We start from the raw sequence: 18,968 nt of genomic DNA, 5'->3' as shown, positions 1-18,968 counted from the left end.
TGGGATACAGTAGATCCTTGACTTACGAACTCAATTCATTCGAGAGGGCTGGTTGTAACTCAAGTTGGTCAACTGAAGGCTCAGGCTCCTCTACACAGCCTTAAAAGTCTCTCTCCTGTACAGGCAGATCTAAGTGTCTTTAGAAAGACACTGGCCCCGGATTTCTCAATTAACCCCACACAGGAAAGCATGTTGTAATGTTCCTTCTAGAACTCTTTAAGGGTTAAATCTGTATCTGAGACCATCTGGAAGCACAAGCAGACAGCATTCCGGTTGTAACTCAAGACTCTGGTCACAAGTTAAAACTAAAATTCTGGTGATAACCCAAATTATTTGTATGTCAGGCCCGTCATGATTTGAGGGTCCACTGTGTATGGTGGTGGTTGCTGGTGTTGGCACTTGTGTTCAGATGGGCCATGCTCTGTACCTAGGGTCTGCCTAGAGAACTGTTTCAATGCAGTACCAAGGAGGACCTCTCTGACTCCACAGGGAATATGTCTGTCTTTGATCTTGTCACATATGCTTTTTTCTGATCACATTTCCCACCATTTGGCTCCTCCCATACCTTAATCCATCCATACCCATGCTTTCTGACCTCATAGAGATTGTTTCTCTCTCTCTCTCTCTCTCTCTCTCTCTCTCTCTCTCTCTCTCTCTCTGGCTTCATTTTGCCCCCTACATCTATAAGCCACATTTACTGGTTTGACTTTTCCACTTACCCATTTAGACCCAGCGGCCACCATATGTTAAGACAAATGGCCCCCAACTTACAATGGTTCAACTTACAATTTTTGACTTTATGATGCAGCAGAGTAGTACACTTTCAATGGAGATGGTACTTCGAATTTGGAATTTAGGTATTTTCCTGGACAATGTGCAGTACAATACTCTCAATGTTGAGCAGTGGAAATGAGCCACGCAATTGCAAGGAAACAACCAGGACTCTGCAGCACGTGTTCAGTAGATGAAGTGTATTAAATGCATTTTTTACTTACATTATCAATTTATGGTGGGATTATTGGTATATAACCCCATTGCAAGTTGTCTATAGTCTCTCAATGGCAGGACAGACTCTTTTGCCTCTTAAGAATCCCATTCAAAACTAACTTCTGCTCCTGTTCTCCCTGTGAAGTGTTGCAAGAAAAACTGAAAGCCCACATTTACCAGCTTCATGGCCCCAGATTTGGCTGGTCCTCAGCAACCCAAAGGGACCAAGACCAAATTCTTTACCTTCTTTCTTAAACGTGTTTTCTCTCCTGGGTCTTCTGCTTCCCTATCTACCCAGTAGCCAACCTCAAAACTCATTCCTAGCTCCTTATCCCTGGTTATCCATAATTCCTTCCCATTCAATTGGCCTTCAATGATTATCTTTTCTATACATGTAATTCATCTTGATTTTTGTTCTGCCTTCCCTCCTAACATCACTGAGGCTACATGGTCATCCCCATCCCACCCCAACTTACTAGGCAGCCCTGCTTTATCTTTTGCCACCTTTACCCATCCTTTTATTTTTCTCTTTTGTCCTTTTCAAAGATTGATTTAATCACCCTTTTTCTATAAATATTTGATGAGTCCTCAAAAATCCAAACCATTAGCAAGGCATCAAGTCTACGTTCTAATCCTGACTTGCCCAATATGGTAGATACTAACCACCTGTAACTATTTAAAATTAACCTTTTAAAATAATCAAATAAAAGGAAAACTTCAGTTCCTTAGTCATATTAGCCACGTTTCAGGTGCTAAACAGTCACATGCATTCAACTCATCCACAGCTGTTATCCATTCTTGGAAACCTTCTGCAGGCTTAGAAATACATAAAATAAGGACCCTCTGGGCTCAATTTCTAGCCTGGTCTTTGTCTCACTACACTGTCACCATTTACAGAGATGTTACCTCCACTCCTTCAGACCTTCTAGAAGAGCGAGAGTTTGAATCCAAGCCATCTTTGTCTCCTGAACTTTACAGCAGCTGATGCATGGAAGGGACACTCATTTATTCCCCTTTCTTTCCCGTAAGAGTTACCCTTATTGGAAAGAAGCATAAATAAACTATAAGATGTTCATTTCCCATTTTGATAGAAAAGAAGAAGGCAAATCTCCATCACATGCTCCCTCTTTTTAGGCACTGACTCCCAGGGTTCTCTGAGAACAGACCCTCCCTTTGCTCACCTACCCTCCAAGATCAGACTCAGTTCTTATCTTTTAGAACCACTGGGAAACAATCTGGCAAGAGCCACTGTTGTACCAGCTGATTTAAATTGAAATGTTTTCCCCAGATAAATGCGTGCTAAATAATACACCAGCTCTCCAGCCAAAGGGAAGTGACAGGCACTCCGTAAATAAAGGCACTTAGTTGCTGGTAAAGAGCTGTAAAGTGGTTCTGAGCTGATGTTTGCTGACCAGCAAGAAGGGACTTCACCTGCTTTATATAATTGTCATTGCAGTTTTGCCTGCTGTATATTAAAACTGCATCTCAGACCCAAATGTCACATTTGATATACCATCCAGTGTGGGTTATGCCACCTTTTTCTGTAATTGTTTTTGACAACCAGCCATCACATCTCCTATCTTTTCAGAGCATGCCTGGTCTGGACTCCCTAGGCTGGGTCAGTTCTGACACCATGTGGGCTAGAAAAGTGACACCAAAAGGGAATGTGAAAACGGAGGCAAGGAGCAGAGAGGAGGCCTAATAACACACTGTGGCAAGGGGCTAGACACAAATCCCAGTGGGGGCTCCTACTTTCACAATGTGGAGACACATTTTCCATGTTCAACTGTACCACTTTAGAAAACTTTCCATGAGGCTGCATGAATATTCTGGCCCCAGAGCACATTTGTCCCAAGTCCACATTTCTGTCCAGCTAGGTCTGGAGAGATGATAGCATAACTTTTGCACAAAGTTGAGGTTGGGGATTTCATAAAGAACACTGGACTACATAATGAAAGAGGGGGTGATGGTGATAAGAAAACTATGCGGTTATCACTTATGGGGATTTCAATTTGTTTCTCAAAGAAGAGTAACGTGAAGTCTGTTTTGTTTCCTGTAATTCTAATCCTTTTGGAGCTTGGTCATGCCTAACATTCAGATGAAGAAGAAAGTGTCTAAGGCCAGTAGGATGCCTAGTTGTTCAAACAAGTGTCAGAGAGGAAGAGCATCTGAGAGACTCAGCTCCCCACCGGGGCCATGAGCTGAGAGGCCCCCAAGGGGCTGGGTGCAGGGCCATAGCCAAAGGTGACCACTGGGAGCGGGAGCCACTTCTCTGTGTTGACAGCACCACAGGACACTGCCTGTGGAAGGTCAGAGTGTCATCGGTGGATGTTGTCCAAAACCAAGGACAGGATAGGAGCAGACAGGGTAAGAAAATAAGGGGAAATATGGGCTTGGTGGCTGACAGCTTCCACATGCTCTCCTCGAAAAGAGAACAGAGTGCTGACTTCTGGGAAGGACAGGTTCCACTCCACTGCTAACCAGGAGGCCAGGAGAATGCCTACTGGATATAGAAACCCTGCTTTCTTTAGTATGTGTGTGTCTTGGTCTATTTAGGCCACCATAAAAAACACCATAACCTGGGTGGCTTACAGACAAGAGATATTTACTTCTCATGGTCGGGGGAGTTGGCGAGTCCAAGATCAAGGAATCAGGAGATCTAGTGTCTGGTAAGGGGCTGTTTTCTGGTTCGTAAGTAGTGTCTTCTCGCTCTGTCTTCACACGGTAGATGTGTGCAGAGCCTCTCTGCATCCTATTTTATAAGGCACTAATCCCACTCGCATGGACTCCACCCTAATCACCTTCCAATGGCCCTGCCTCCTAACCTTTGCATGGGTTGGATTAGGATTTCAACATTAAAATTTTGGAAGGGACACAGACATTGAGACATAGCAGTGTGCACACATGCATATATAAGAGAAAGAGGGTCTTTTTTTCTATCTTTAAAGGAAAAATATCAACTCCCATTCTCCTTCTTGCCTATCTTCTGCCAAACCTATTTTTTTCTTATTCCTGTGATAAAAAGCATAACCAGTTTTTGAACATTGGGGAGGGGAGAGTATTAGTACCAGTTTGGCCACTATATAGAATATGAGAGGTGGGGTAGGTTTATAAGAGCTGGGACTAAAGTATGCACTGAGGTTTTCACCTACAGACCTTGAAAATCATGAGGATTAAACTGAGAGGACCAGGAGTGCTGGGGAAAGTGCTTTCCTACCTCCTTGTCTCTACCCTGGAGAACTGCTGCTTCTGCTTCTTTCTTCCCCTTTGCTAGCATGTTTAAGGTACAGAAGACATATCTAATCAGGTCGGTCAATGCGTTCATGGCACGGGCTTTGTTAGCATGAAGACTTACGGTGCTGTATAGCAGAACATCCAAGCCACCTGGTTATCTTGTTGGAATACAAATTCTGACAGTTATGTATGGGATGGGACAAGATATTATGCATCTCCAGCCAGCTCCCCCAAGTAATGCTAATACGAAGGTGAAGGCAGGGAGGATGCATTGATGAACAGAGCTTAAAGGCAGGGAACAAGTGCTAGCCTGCCTCCTTCACTCCCTGTCTTCCCACATCTTCTTTCATCTGTGCTGCTGAAGCAGGTTCTGCCTCCTCTTTGTGCTGCCAGTAAGAGCTCAGGGCCTGTCTTAGAGCCTTGACACATTGTTTCCAGAGAGGGTTACGTGGGAAGAATGTGTGTCATTCTATTTCATGTATGAGGAAAATTAGAGGTTGATACAACCATCAAACGGCCCGAGGAAGCCAAAGACAAGGAGGCCACAGTAGCTATCTCACAGGCAACACCAAAGAGCACCGTTCTTCTGAGCTTGACCAGAAGCTGCTGCAGATCTCAAGACCCTCAGAGAAGGCCCCACCTCCTCTCCCTGTTCCCAGTAGCAAAGCCATTGGCTCTCAGGAAGCACACCCGCCGGAGAGTACCCTGAGACCTCAAGTCTACTCAGGGCCTGGCAGGAACTAGCCCTAGAGTCAAGGCCTCTCTCTCTCTTCCACTCTCCAAAACTCACTCCTACCCTTCTTCCACTGATGGGCTCTGCCCAGAACTGCTGAAAGGAAGGAAGTCCAAGAGGGGAACTTTCCAGGAACTATTGCTCCTGGCTTTGCTGCAATGCTGTGGCAACACTAGAAGGAGGTGGCAAAGCTGGGTTGACAAAAGATCATGGGAGTTGAAAAAAGGATAATGGCGTGTCCAGATCTAGGCTGCATGGTGGTGATCGAGCTGATCTTTCTGAAAGCCCTGCATGCAGAGTTTTACCCAGCTGTCAGGCTGTACTTCCTATCCTAGCAGCTGTGGTTCTCATGGACTATGCTCCCTTAACTCTCCATCCTAGAATGATGGGCTTCCAATGCCACCAGGCACCCAGTGCCATCTGCCCAGTAATCACATATGACAACCATCCTGTACTTCATGCTAAACCCACAGAGGTGTCAGTAGGAGGAGCATAAATCTCATGCTATCCTTTTAGATCCTGACTATGGAGGTTGTTTGTTATGGATTTCTACTGTGCTGCCCCTCTGAGACTTCTACGTGACATCTTTACTTGTAACCACCTGCCCAGGATCCTATAGCAAATGACAGGGAAGATGGCATAGAAGAAGGCAGATCTGTGTTGTTTAAGGCTCTTGTACCTCCTTAGGCACAACATGTGTGGGCTGACAAATGTCACTCCTTGCTAAATGATTTTCAGTGTCCATACAGTCCCCTCTTCCTGCCTATTACCATCCCCTGGTCAGCAGAGTCTTAGATGCAGCCCTAACAATGCAAACCTTAACACACTCATCTCAGTTCAATGACAAAAATGTATACTGGAGGACACAATGGGGATTGTGCAGCCAACATCTTTTTAGTGCTCTGACATTTAGCAGGTAACCCTAGTCTTAAAGCCACCATGCAGAGAAGCTCAGGAGAAGGCCATTAACAATGTGTTTATAGCAAGCGCAAGGACCCAAGTTTGATCCCCAGTACCAAAACCGAAAAAAACCAAAAAAAAACCCAAAAAAGCAATGTATTTATTGTCAGGGAAGGCACGTGTGTGTGTGTGTGTGTGTGTGTGTGTGTGTGTGTGTGTGTGTGTGAGAGAGAGAGAGAGAATCAGAGCTGAAGCCTAAACCCTGGGATGGCAAGAAGAAGAGGCAGCAGATGCCTTTCTGAAAGTTATGATGGCAAGCGCAGATTTCACTGCCAGGCAGGCTGATGTGAGCCTCTTTGAATTACTGAGTGAAGGATATCCCTCTTGCCAGCCCCTGTCCCCCACAGGCACACCAGAGAAGTATTACAGCCTGTCCTTACCTTGGGAATTAGCCTGCAAGACCCCGATGCTGTCATCAAACTGCATAGATTTGATGTTGAGTGACGCCAAGATGCATTCCTTGTCCTGCAGCGAAGTATCATCAATATTATTCTGATTGGCTGACAGGATAACGCACATGTCACAGAGGTTGATGTTGACAGCCCTTAAATCAGCCCGACTTAATGGCGTACCCTTTGGCATAGAGAAAAAAAAGTGGGGGAGAGAGAGAGAGTCAAAGAGAGAAAGGGAAGGGGGGAAAAAATAAAAACAAATTAAAGATTGAGCCAGAGCTCTGGGAAATTATTTAACTAGTATCTTTTTTATGCCTTGACATTAAGCTAGCCTAACTGCATTTCAGGGAATAGGGGCCATGTGCTAATCTAAAGGGTAGTCGGTGCTGATGGCAGCATTTCAGGTTGGCTCTCAATACTCAATCAAGCTATTACTAACAAACGGGCAAGAGGAATAATGCCAGGGTCTACATCTTCTTCTTGCCTGGAAATTGTCTTGATTTAAGTAACTGTCCCATGGCAACCTCTGGCTTTCAGAATGTAACGAGGGGGTGGGTTTCAAATGCCTGTTTATTTAATAGCAGGTCACTTCTATCTCAGGCAAATGACAGCAGTTCCAACTAGAATTTCCAATGCAGCCAAGGGGAAAACAGAGTGAGCAAGGTGGGACTGGAAGCTCTGCTCAATTTGCAGCCTACAGAAGGGAGTGGAACGAATGTGCACCTCGCACAGGAGAGAGAGAAAAGAGTCAGCTTCGGTTCTTATAACTGTATTGCATATTTTCAGCAAAAATAAAGAGCAGGGAAATCATCTACTAAGCCAAAAACATAGGAATGGTTAAGGGTACTGCTAGACAAGGACACAGCAGAAAGGTAGGCAGCAGGTATAGAGGGAGCTAGCGCTCCGTGAAGTTGTTAACTTGAAAAAAATCTTTAAGAGTGGTAAGTGAAAAAAGTTCTAGAACAATTCAAAAAAGTATAATTTCATTTATGTAAAAAAACCCTCAAAATCAAATTATATATTTATAAATATATGTAAATTCAAAGAGAAAATTCAAGGAAAATACACATTAAACTAATAACAGTAATTACCTCTAGGGAGAGGAAAAGGATGGAGAGGATGAAAGGGAAAGTTTGCTTTTGACTTTATATACTTCTATATTGTTTGAATATTTTATAACAAGAACATATTTTTATATTATGGGGTAATTAAAAATAAATAAGCCAGTAAACATATTTTTTTAAAGTCCCATAACAACATAAGACAGTGGAAAAAAATATAGATCTAGGAGGTAATGACAGAAAGTCTGAGAGTGTAAGAATTGGTAAAGTAGAAGAATAGGGCCAAGCCCTCTGCAAGCCTGTGTCCTCAGGAGGAGTCACGGGAAGACTGATTGGGCCAGTCCGTGTCTGAGCTCCCTAGCACTCGTGCAGCGTGACTTTGGGGCTCCCATTCAGTCACCAGCCCTCTTGGCCCCCCACCTCTGCCTGGCCTGCACTGAGAACCCACTTGCCTTCAACTCACTTCCTGTTCTGGACAAGAGCTTACTGGCTGCTATCTTCATCTCTGCCTCGATCTCAGTCTGTACCTATATCCAAATATCCATATCTATATGTATATATCTGGATGGTTTTCATTCCCCTTCCTACACAGTGACTTTGGGGAGATAGGCCGGCCCCCTATGTAGGGTACTGTTTAGGCAATAACATGTGAAAATCTATGCAAATCTCGTATGCTTGAGTATGCTACATTTTGGTGGGTTTAAAAAAAGGTCTACAAATACCATAGTTGATTCATCTTGACAGAAGCAGGTGAAAGTACACAGAATCAAACACACACATGACATGCACACAGGAATAGCAAACATCATGCTCTACAACACTCTACATGCATCAACATGCATCAACACTCTACAAACACACACACAGACTCATGATGCTTTTAGAGGTCAAGTGACCATGTGAAACAGCACATGTAGCATGATGATCACAGAAATATTATAATAAAATCTGCCATATTCCTGAAACTAGCAAAGTATACTCAGTATATATTTATACACTTAAAAGTATATGGTCTTTGCCAGGGATTTAGCTCAGGGGCACTGTGCCTGCCTCACAAGTGCAAGGTCCTGAGTTTGATCCCCGGTACCAAAAATTAAGAAAAGTATATGGTTTTTCGTTTGTCTGTAGGTGTTCATTTAATTACATATGTTCATTAAAGCAATCAGATTTTGGCTCTGCATCCAAAAGAGATCTGTCTGATATTTTTTCAGTCCTTTAAATATTTATTGAGGACTGTGTTTGGCATTATATCAGACAAATGGTAGCTGCTAGTGGGTACTACTTGTGGATAGATCCTTATATATTCTTTAATCAATTGTATTACTTGGCTCTTTTTTTCCATTACTGAGACTCTGGAAGCTGATAAGAGAAATAATGAATTTTAGCTTCCTCTATAAAGGCAAATGCAGACCTCTTGACGTGCAGAAAAATCCATGTTCCTGTTTTAGGGATATGAACTTATTAAAAAAATGTCTGGAGGATAAGTAATATTTGCATGGATTTGTTACATAGGCAACTATATCAAAGAGCACAATGGTCTATAGTTTTTTGAAAGTCTGTAGGAAATACATAGCTTGTGATTAACAGGTGGTAGATACATGAATAATATAGCCCATATCATTACGTGAAATTGTGGAGTCCAAAATTGTTCATTATAGATTGGGGTCCTTGTATTTTACAATCAATAATATCATGCACATACATGCACACACACACACACACACATACACACACCACAAAAAGCACTGAAAACATTGAGCTTCTAAATAAATGGTGACAGAGAGTCACTCAGAGAAAGGTTTGGCCTTCTGTACAGAAGAAATAATTTACTTGTTATTTACATTTATTTAGTCAGAAGCTGGTACAGATTGAGGGTTCCTGAAGCTTAACAATGTCAGAAGTAACATCCCCAAAATAGCTGTATGAGTAAATTCTTACTGTAAGCATCACAATATCACATGCTGTATGTTTTGTGTAGGCAAGAGGAGAAAATGTTTAGACACTGATATGGTTAATACATGATACCAGCTAGACTTCGTTCCTGATGAGGGGCTGAACTTGGTTGCAAGCTCTTTTTAATAAGGTCTCTCAGGGTTTGTATTCTCCTCAACAATGCATAGGGGAAGGGCTGCGTCCTCAGGCCCATACCCAGATGGAGAAGCAGAGGCCTGATCAAAGTTACAAAAATTATACCCATTTGGGGTTTTCTTCTATGAATCAAAAGTAAAAGAAAAAGGCCTCAATAGCAACAAAAATGTGACCTTGGACTTACAGGCAATATGGACACTTTAGGGAAGTTATGGAGTGTTTCCCATTCTCGCTTGAGGTACTCAATGGAACCCACGAACACAATGTGCTTGAGCTCGTGGTAGTGGAAGTTGCTGGCACGGAGTGGCATCACCAGGTTCCGGAGACCAATCAGGGCTGAGCTGACATCACCAAAGATGCAGACCACAACGTGACCACTCAGGACGGTCATGGCGGCCTCACTTCGAGTCTGCAACAAGGAAAAATGCAAGGGTATTAGAGAAAGGACCTCATAGATTTGTAAGGAGAGAAAAAAATCATTGGTGCAACAGGTTAACGAAACATATGCTTAGTGCTTACTATGTTCTCTCGCTATGGTTTGTATGTGCCCTGAGTATCCACCAAGAGTCCACTCTGAATAAAGGTCTGGTGCCTAGGGTAACACCATGACCCTTTGGCAGTTCTCACATGATTTCAATTCTACCAAGAGGAGCAGTGTAAGAGGAGCAAACCTGGTGTCTCCCACCCTCATTCTCTCTGCACTGCTCCAGATGTAATCATTCTCACTCACACACACTCTTGCCACGATGCCACCACTTATCAGAGATCAAACAAATGGGTCAGCCCAGCCTTGGACTTTAACCCCTGCTAACTGTGAGCTAAATAAACCTTTTCTCTTTAGAAGTTAGCTGCCACAGGTATTTCCCTGTAGTAATGTAAAACTGACTAAAACAGGTCCTCAGTGTCATATACTGTACATGTCATACAGATAAGTTATCTGAGCATGTGTATTTACATTGTATTTATGTAATAAACATATAAATAATACAATGTAAACATACATCTACACATATCATGACCTTCTTAGGCAAAAGACTGAAGAAAGATATGCCACACATATATGTGAGCAGGACTATTTCATAATGACTTTCAGGAAGGAAAAAGAATTATTTATGTTATCTAGAAAGGGAAGTCTTAGTTTCAATGAAATTATTGATAAAATATTATGCCTTTTCAAGCTCTCCTGCTGAATGATGATAAAATTGACAAGTCCCTTTGTGAGTCTCAGCTTGAGATATTTGAGTTTCACATTCTAGATTTATCAATGGGGTGTCACAGTATGTCACTGTACCAGTAGGTGGAACATGCGACCCCAAGCCAGGGACTGGCAGGTGACCTTCAAGCTCAGTCTGGTGCTTCAGTCTTTGTTAAGTCCAGTGAGCTAAAAATGGTTTTTGCACTTCACAATGGCTTACAAAAATGAAAAAAAGCCTAGAACATCCTATGTGAAGATTATATTGAAATTCAAATTCCAATGAAGTTTCATTGGAATACAGCCAAGTTCACCCATGGTTGCTTTCATGTTACAATGGCAGAGTTGATCAACTGCAACAGAGATCATATGGCCCATGATACCTCAATCATTCCTGATATAGTCTTTTCCAGAACAAATATGCTGAACCTTGTCCAGTGCTGCTTGAGGTTTCCAGGGGCATTTCTGGGAGGACTCACCTTATATAAGAAAGAATCCCAAAATAATCATTAGAATTGTCCAGGACAGATCAGTAAGAGCAATAGGCCAATGCCTTCCCCCAACCTCAGGTAAGCATTTACAAAGAAGACAAATGAAACACCCCCATCCAGAGGAGGACTCTAATTTCCCATGGTTAGCCACTGCTGGCCTTTTTGCTAGAGGACAATATAAGGAATCTAGTCATGGGTCTTTCTTTGCCCTTTGCTTCTAGTCCAATGCTTCCCATCTTGCCTGCCTTCCTCCCTGTCTACCCACTACATGCATGGATGGTCCCATGTGGCTTACAATGCTTTGGAGGAGGAATATTAATGTCCACGGCACATATCAAGTGCTGCTTGATTTAATCCCTAGCATTGACCAGTGTATTGATTGTTTAAATGCCAATATCACAATTCAAGACAATGTCAGGGTTATTACAGTAACCCCCAAGGAGAGGAGGAAGCTACTCTCATTCCCTGATCGTTAGAATAAAGCAGGGGCTGTCACCATTTTTGGTTCCCTTCTGCAGCAGTACCGGGAAACCTGAGACATACGCTGTAAGAAATGTCTTACTAAGACCAAGGAGGACCCCCTCAGAGAGCTCAAGTCGCCTATCACTGCTTCGTGAAGACCTAGAGTTAGTTTTCCAGGCTGCATGGAAGTGTAAGTGCCTGGATACCACAAGCAGAGTCAACCAGTCCGTGACAGGCTGTGATGAAGCTCCAAATTAATTTTAATTGGACAGGTCCCCTAGGAAGCTAGCTCACCTCAACAAGTCAGACCAATACAAACTGGGTCCAGGATGAATCATGCATAGGTGAGATCGGTACCTGTTAGGAGAGTGGCCCAGGAAGAGATGCTGCCCCCTGAAGCTTAGATCTAGGATCACAATTCCAGTTCTCAAATGCGCCATAGCAACGTTACCTGGGAAACTTGGTAAAAATACATATCTCTGTACCTTGGCTCTGGAAAGTCTACTTCTGATGGGTTTAAGGCCCATCAAAGAAACTACTTGTGTGCTTCTGCTATGCATCTTGTGTTTCCTGTACATCCTTCAAGGCCCAACCCAAGCTCAGCCTTCATGGCCTTAAACCCCTTCCAAGCACAACTTGTTTGCACATGGTGGGATGTCACTGGCTTCTTAAACACATGCTGGTGCTTCTCCCTAAATTTGAATAACATTTTGTGCCTCATATTAGTTAGCTTTAAATAGACTATTCCACAGTTGCATTTTATATCATCCCTTTAATTAGATGATAATTTCCTGAAAAACTGGGACCATCTCCCCAAAGCCATTAGTATCCTACACCCAGTGGGTAAACACAACCCCAGTGCATTGGCACATATGTAACCTTTCCTATCATTCACATCCACTCCAATGTTAATTTAGAGAGGGCTCTTTGTATCATGCTGTCTACATGGTACCCCCCAGGCCATTTTTAATCCAGAATATTGCTTTGTTGACTTCATAGCAGCTTATTATTATCTGAAATATTACCATGCACTCATTTGCCTACCTGCAAGCCTTCTCTTTGCTCCACTGGAATGTAAGCTCTACGTATTATACCTACAGACTAGAATGGTGTCTAACACATCATAAAGTGTGTTATGGCTTGTATATAGATGTCCCCCCAAAGCCTCATGCAGTCATAGGTGGGGCTTTGCAGAGGTGGCTGGATCTAAAATGTGTGATGCTGGGATTAAGGGTGCATGATTACTAAATTAGTCCACTGATTGATTTAGCATAGTTCTGGGTATGGATAATGGGAAGGTCCACCCTGAGAGTGGGTGGCACCACTCAAAAGGCAGATAGCCTAAAAAGGATAAAAGAGAGAGGCAGGCTGCTGCTGCCGCCTCCTGCCTTCCACATCATGAACTGTTGTTTCTTCTCTGTGATGCCCTTCTGCTGTGCCACCCTGCCTTGGAGCCAGCCAATTATGAAATGAAACCTCTACCAACTGTGAGGTAAAAATAAATCTTTCCTACTTTAACTTTGGGTGCCGGGTATTTTGTCTCAGCGATGAGAAAAGTAACTAACACAGATTGCTATAAATGTTTTCCTAAATGTTATTTTTCAGATGAACTCATCCCCCTAAACTTTTTTCTTCCAGTAGGTGATGTTGATCAGATATCCATTAGCATACACTGCCCAGGAAAATCTAGGCAAGTTATTAAAACCCTAGATTTGAGATCAAACAATTAGTGTATGACCTGCCACAGGAAGGAAACACCAGGCTGAACTGAGGCCAGCAAGGTAAAAGTGTGATGGATATAACAGAAGGTAAGTGCAGAAAACAGCTTTGTGGCTAGAACCATTTTCTCTCCTGGTAAGTTATACAGTGGCCGTTTGCTGAGAATTTTAACTTCCTGTGCTTTTGCTTACAACTGTCACATCTCTAAGGCAGCCTCCAATGTGATACTGCATTAGCTCATGATGCTTGTTTATAATTAAGCTGATAAAACACCCACCAGATAAAACACAGGGAAAAAATGTAGTGGATTAGAGTGCAAAGCTGTTCTGAGGACCAGGAACAGTCCTTATTAAGGAAGGGTGGCCCCGACTTCAAAACTGATAGGCTTTTCCTGGCTGACAAAGGAGCTGGTGCACAGAAATCTGGGGATTAGAGGCACAAGGGAGAAAGAACCTTTCCATCTGACCTTCCTGTTTATTAATCCATTTTTCATGGATTAGCATGACAATAAACTAAGAAAAGCCAATGTAGGCATTAAAAGCTAAAGCTGTTAATAGGGCCAATGCAGAGAGTAGAATGCACTGTTATCTGTGCTGACATTCCGGGACAGAACTGAAGAAGCCCACTGCTGCTACTGAGATACTGGAGAGCCATGCATGAAATAAGGATCTGAGCCCCAGCCTCCCCAAGAAGACCGTGGTTCAGCATTGTCATCATCAACAAATGCACATGCCTGTCTACAATGTGCACTAGGAAGGATCGCAGATACACAAGGCTGTTGTTTATAAGGATACAAAACATAGTTGTAAATAAGTAACAATAAGGCAATATTCAGATTTCTTTGCAGCATTTAAGAAGAATAATAATAAGATGTAAAACAACAAGTCACTTTATGAAGTCCTACGTTTGACTCTAATCTTTACTACAACCATACACCATATGTTGGGGTCATCCTTTTCTTTTTACAGATGAAAGAACTGAAATGCAGAGAGTGAAAAGACCTACTCATGGCTATGCAGCTCCTAAACGGCCCAAGCCAGCTCTGATCCTAAAAGCAAGTGGACAGAAATCAGCCACATTCTGCCTCCCATGATACCTCACACCCTCAGCACTCACCACTACACTAATGAGCCCATAATTTCAGAAATTGAAAATTCTGCTCTTGGCTCATGTTCTGATTACAGCTCTTGCTACCCGAGTCTCTGTTAGGAATTTCACTCATCAAAAATGATTAAGACCAGGAACTATATCATCTCATCATCCAGTTAGGAAAACCTCATTCCCAAGGAAAGATAGTGCCAGAAAGAAATGTACAACATGGCAGTTCCAGAATCCCTCACTCACCAGGATGACTTTCTCGATCTCCTTGGGAGCGCACCAATGAAACATCCCAGTGGAGTCATACTTCTTCACATTAGAGTCCATGTTGTCAATCTGATCATTGCCAGGAATTAACAAGGGGTCATGCCTGGGGAGACAAGGACAGGGAAACCTAAGCACAGAACATAATAAATTATAAATGGAAAGTGCCCCGAGTTACATCTCAGAGGAGATGAGAGATGTAGAGGAAGCCGCTGCCATGGTGGCCATGCTTTTGCTTGTAGACCCACCATGCATCAGACAGTACCAGTTAATTTTGTCAGGTAATGATTCTGCCCTCTTCTGCCTCTTTGCCTATTTGGGCTGCATTCCATTTTATGGATTCAGCTTCCCTTTTTACAGCCATCCCCCTCCATATTCTCTCCTTTTATCAGCTATCCAATTTCTCCGGCACTCACACACATACACACACTCATACTCGCACCCCAAAGGGTTGCTATTAGCATTGTCAATGAAGAGGAAGGAATAGGAACTGAGCCTCATGCTGACTGACTGGCATGAGGATAGAAAGCCAATTACTCACTCTTTTGGACTACAACTTCTGACGTGATGCTCTTCGCAGTAAAAGCTTTAACAGCCTGCACTTTAAATATTTTAGCAATTTGCCCAATCAGATTTTACTCTCCCCAGCTGAAGCCCTTTAAAGATTCAGCAGCATGTCACTTCAGAGCAGATTGACTACCAAATGCCCACATCTGGAATACATGATTTCAATACTAAACAACACCCTTGCTCCGTGTCTTGACAACTGTATTTGCACTAACCATCCAGCGACGTCCCCTCCACCTTCACTTCCCAATTCAGCATTCCTTGGATGAGCACCGCCTGGAGCTCAGACGCATCATAATAAACTAGTCTTGAATTCTCCAAGCTACATTCACCCTCTCTGGCCTTGTTTATAGGTAAAAAGGAAGAAGCTTGTATAGAGACCTCCCCTCCAGTGGGTTGGCAGAGCATCATCTACAACCTTAGGTATTACAATAAAATCAGGCAGGTTTAAAATGTTCATGATTGTAGCATAATAAATAAGCCCCTGCATCATGGTCACATTCATTGCCCATGATTCTGTCTCTAACAGAGACACACAACTCAGGAGAGAAGTCACTGGTGGCTTCTACAACACTGACCACATGTAATTAAGACACTGTCTCAGGCATACCTAATTATGCTTTCAGTGAAGTTATCATCCCTGAATAATACTGTCAACTCAAGACAGACATTAGAAATAGGTGCAAATTGAGACAAGCTGAGCCAGTCCCAGCACCCAGAAGGAAGCTCCCCCGCTGCCATCCCAAGCTCCTAGGGCAGAGAAGGTGAGCCGCACGGGCTCAAGCACCCCCTGCCCCACCGTGGAAATGAGAAGACACGTAAACAAGCCTCAAAAACAGACTTCTGGTCATCTACAGCAACCCCAAAGGGAAATGAGATGGAACAATCTGGTACTCAACCACCTGGACTCTCTGAACTGGCAACAAAAGAGGATCTGGGAAAAATGAAATCAGAAATAATTACTCAGATAACAGCAAAGATTTTGCTCATGGAGCAAGACATGATTAATAAATCTAGAGAGGACACAGATTAAAAAAATAGAGGATCTGAGGAACATGATGGAATCCCAACATAGGAAACAAATGGAATCCATAAAACAGATGCAAACAGATTTCCAGGAAATTAAAAACTCCATCGAAAGTCTGCACAGCAGAATGAACCAATGTGAGGATAGAATTTCACATACAGAAGAAAAGATTGCAATTAGTGACCAGGAAAAGAAAAATTGCTTTAAAATTGTAAAGGAACATGAGAAATCAATCCAGCAGCTGCTAGATGATGCAAAGAAGAATAACAGAAGACTGATTGGAGTCACTGAAGAAAGAGGAGAGAGTGCAGATGACATAAAAAAAACTGTTCATGGAAGTGATGGCAGAAAACTTCCCAAGGAGGAGAAAAGAACTTGACATACAGATAAGTGAGGCATATAGGACTCCAGCTAGCCTTAATCAAAAAAAATCTACACATAGGCATATAATAGGATTCCAGAAATCCAACAGAAGAACAAACTTCTACAGGCAGTGAGAGAAAAGAAACAAATCACATACAAAGGAAAGCCCATCAGAGTCACAGCAGACTTCTCAATGCAAACTCTCAAGGCAAGAAGAGCTTGGAGTGATGAATTTCAAGCCCTAAAGGAAAACAGCCTCCAACCCAAACTGATGTATCCTGCAAAAGTATCTTTCAAAATTGATGGAGAAATAAGATACTTTCATGATAGAGAGCACCTCAGGAACTTCATGAATATCAAACCGGCACTCCAAAAAATTTTAGACAATACCCTAGGAAAAGACAATGAGAATCACAACCCCAGGAAACCCAGCAGAATGAATCCATTGGGTGTGACAAATTAAACGCAAAGGAGGAGAATCCAACAAAAAGAAAAAGTCATGACAAGGCTTTCAAAACTTTTGACTTCATCTCCCTAATGACTGTATAATTCAATCTTGTTATTGTACTGATTAGTATTTTTCTGATTCTAGAGTTGCACACCTTTCCTTGTGCTGTACTGGCTATTTAGCATCTTCTTATGTCTACTTTTTAATTTGGTTGTCTATTAATGAACTCTAAGAATTCTTTACATATTCTGGTCACAGGTTAGATGCATTGTAAATATGGTCTGTTTAAGGACTACTTTTCATTTTAATGATGTCATTTAAAGTTCTAAATTTTGATGGAATCTCATTTATCAATTTTTTTCTTTTATACATCATATCTTTTGTATCCTAGGTAGTTCTTGCCTACTCTGAATTCATAAACATTTTCCCTTATAATTTCTTCTTAAAGTTTTATACATTTAAGCTTTCATATTTAGGTTGATAGATCCCTTCAAGTTATTTTCATGTACGGAAATAAAGGGTTGAGGTTAATTTTTTATATATGGATACCAGGTGTTCTAGTGCTGTTTGCTGAAAACACTATCTCTTTCTCGGCTCTTGATTTGAGTTTAGATTCTATAAAATGCTAATGTTAAATAATCTTTCAAAACTCAGTGGACCATATATGTGTGGTTCTATTTCTAGATTTTCTGTTTTATTCAAATGATCTATATGTCTTTCCTTACACCAACACTGCCTTGATTACTGTAGCTTTAGAAGAAGTCTTAAAATTAGGTACTAAACGTCTTCCAACACTGTTTTTGTTTTTGTTTTTGTTTTTAACTTTTCTAGGTTCTTTGTACTGCTACATAACTTTTAAATTTCAATATCCAATTCTTCATTTATAGCAAGTATACATAGACCTGAATTTTTATATATACCTTGTGTTTTCTAATCCTGCTAAATTCAAGTAGAAGTTCTAGGGGCTCCTAGAGATTTCTTAGTATTTTCTCTGTAGATGATCATTTCATCTACATATGAAGATTTTGCTTCTGCCATGCCAATCCTATCCTAGTTGTGTCATTTTATTGCCAGACTATTTTGGTGGGGACTAGGTTTCAAAGTTGAATGGACAGATAAAGTGTAGGCATATCTGCCCTTGTTCCCAACCTTAAGGAGAAAGCATTGTATCTTCTCCATTCATGTAAGGCATTCTCGCTGGAAGTATGGAATACTTGTCTTTAATCTGTTGAGAAGGTTCTGTTCTACTTCTAGTCTCCTGATAGCTTTTACCATGAACAGCTGTAGAATTTAGTCCAATACTTTTCCTCCAACTAGTGGCAGGATCATATGGCTTTTTCCTTTCCTCTCTTAAAATGATGACTTTTAGAGGTGGATCTTCCAATGCTGAACCAACACTGCCATCCCTATAACAAAACCACTTTCTACATACTGACAGATCTGACTTCTAATAGTTTGTTTTGTTAAACAAATTTCTATCTATGTTCATACTTTTTTCTTCTATTATCTTTATCCAGTTTTAGGATTAGCACAATGTTGAGTTCCTAAAATGAGGGGAGAAGTGTTCCTTCTTTTTTTCTGCTTTAATTGTTTGATATAAATTATCAGTTAAAATGTATATGAGCCTGCTGTTGTCATACAGGTAGGCTTTCAAGCTAGGAATATACTTTCTTTAATAGATGCTATTCAAATTTTATATTTCCTCCAGAGTTAGTTTCATTAATTTGTCTTCCAAGCTACTTCTTAGAAGTTGTCAAATTTATTTCAAAACAGATTTTTGAAATATGCTTTCTATATCCTTTTAAATTCTGTAAAATCTGTGGTAATGTCTCCTAGATCTTGATATTATAATTTTTAAAATGTATAATTGATATTGTGTAAC

General features: G+C 41.6%; 1 protein-coding gene across 31 annotated transcripts in view; it reads right to left on the bottom strand.

The window, feature by feature from the left end:
* Nucleotides 1–18,968, bottom strand: part of Kcnma1 (potassium calcium-activated channel subfamily M alpha 1) — a 732,631-nt gene that overhangs the window by 65,644 nt on the left and 648,019 nt on the right. For all 31 annotated transcript variants that reach the window (XM_004846336.3, XM_004846337.3, XM_004846338.3 and 28 more), the window contains 3 exons: nucleotides 14,664–14,787; nucleotides 9,640–9,864; nucleotides 6,295–6,487 (listed from right to left, as the gene is read on the bottom strand). In XM_004846336.3, the coding sequence (XP_004846393.1) occupies nucleotides 6,295–6,487; nucleotides 9,640–9,864; nucleotides 14,664–14,787 (542 nt within the window). The remainder of the gene's footprint in view (nucleotides 1–6,294; nucleotides 6,488–9,639; nucleotides 9,865–14,663; nucleotides 14,788–18,968) is intronic.

This window comes from Heterocephalus glaber, unplaced genomic scaffold (genome assembly GCF_053883595.1).
Source record: "Heterocephalus glaber isolate CG9 unplaced genomic scaffold, H.glaber_assembly_v1.0 deba00001497, whole genome shotgun sequence".
NCBI classification, from domain to species: domain Eukaryota; kingdom Metazoa; phylum Chordata; class Mammalia; order Rodentia; family Bathyergidae; genus Heterocephalus; species Heterocephalus glaber.
Note: the sequence above shows the minus strand (reverse complement) of the source record. Positions and strands in the feature narration are given on the sequence as shown.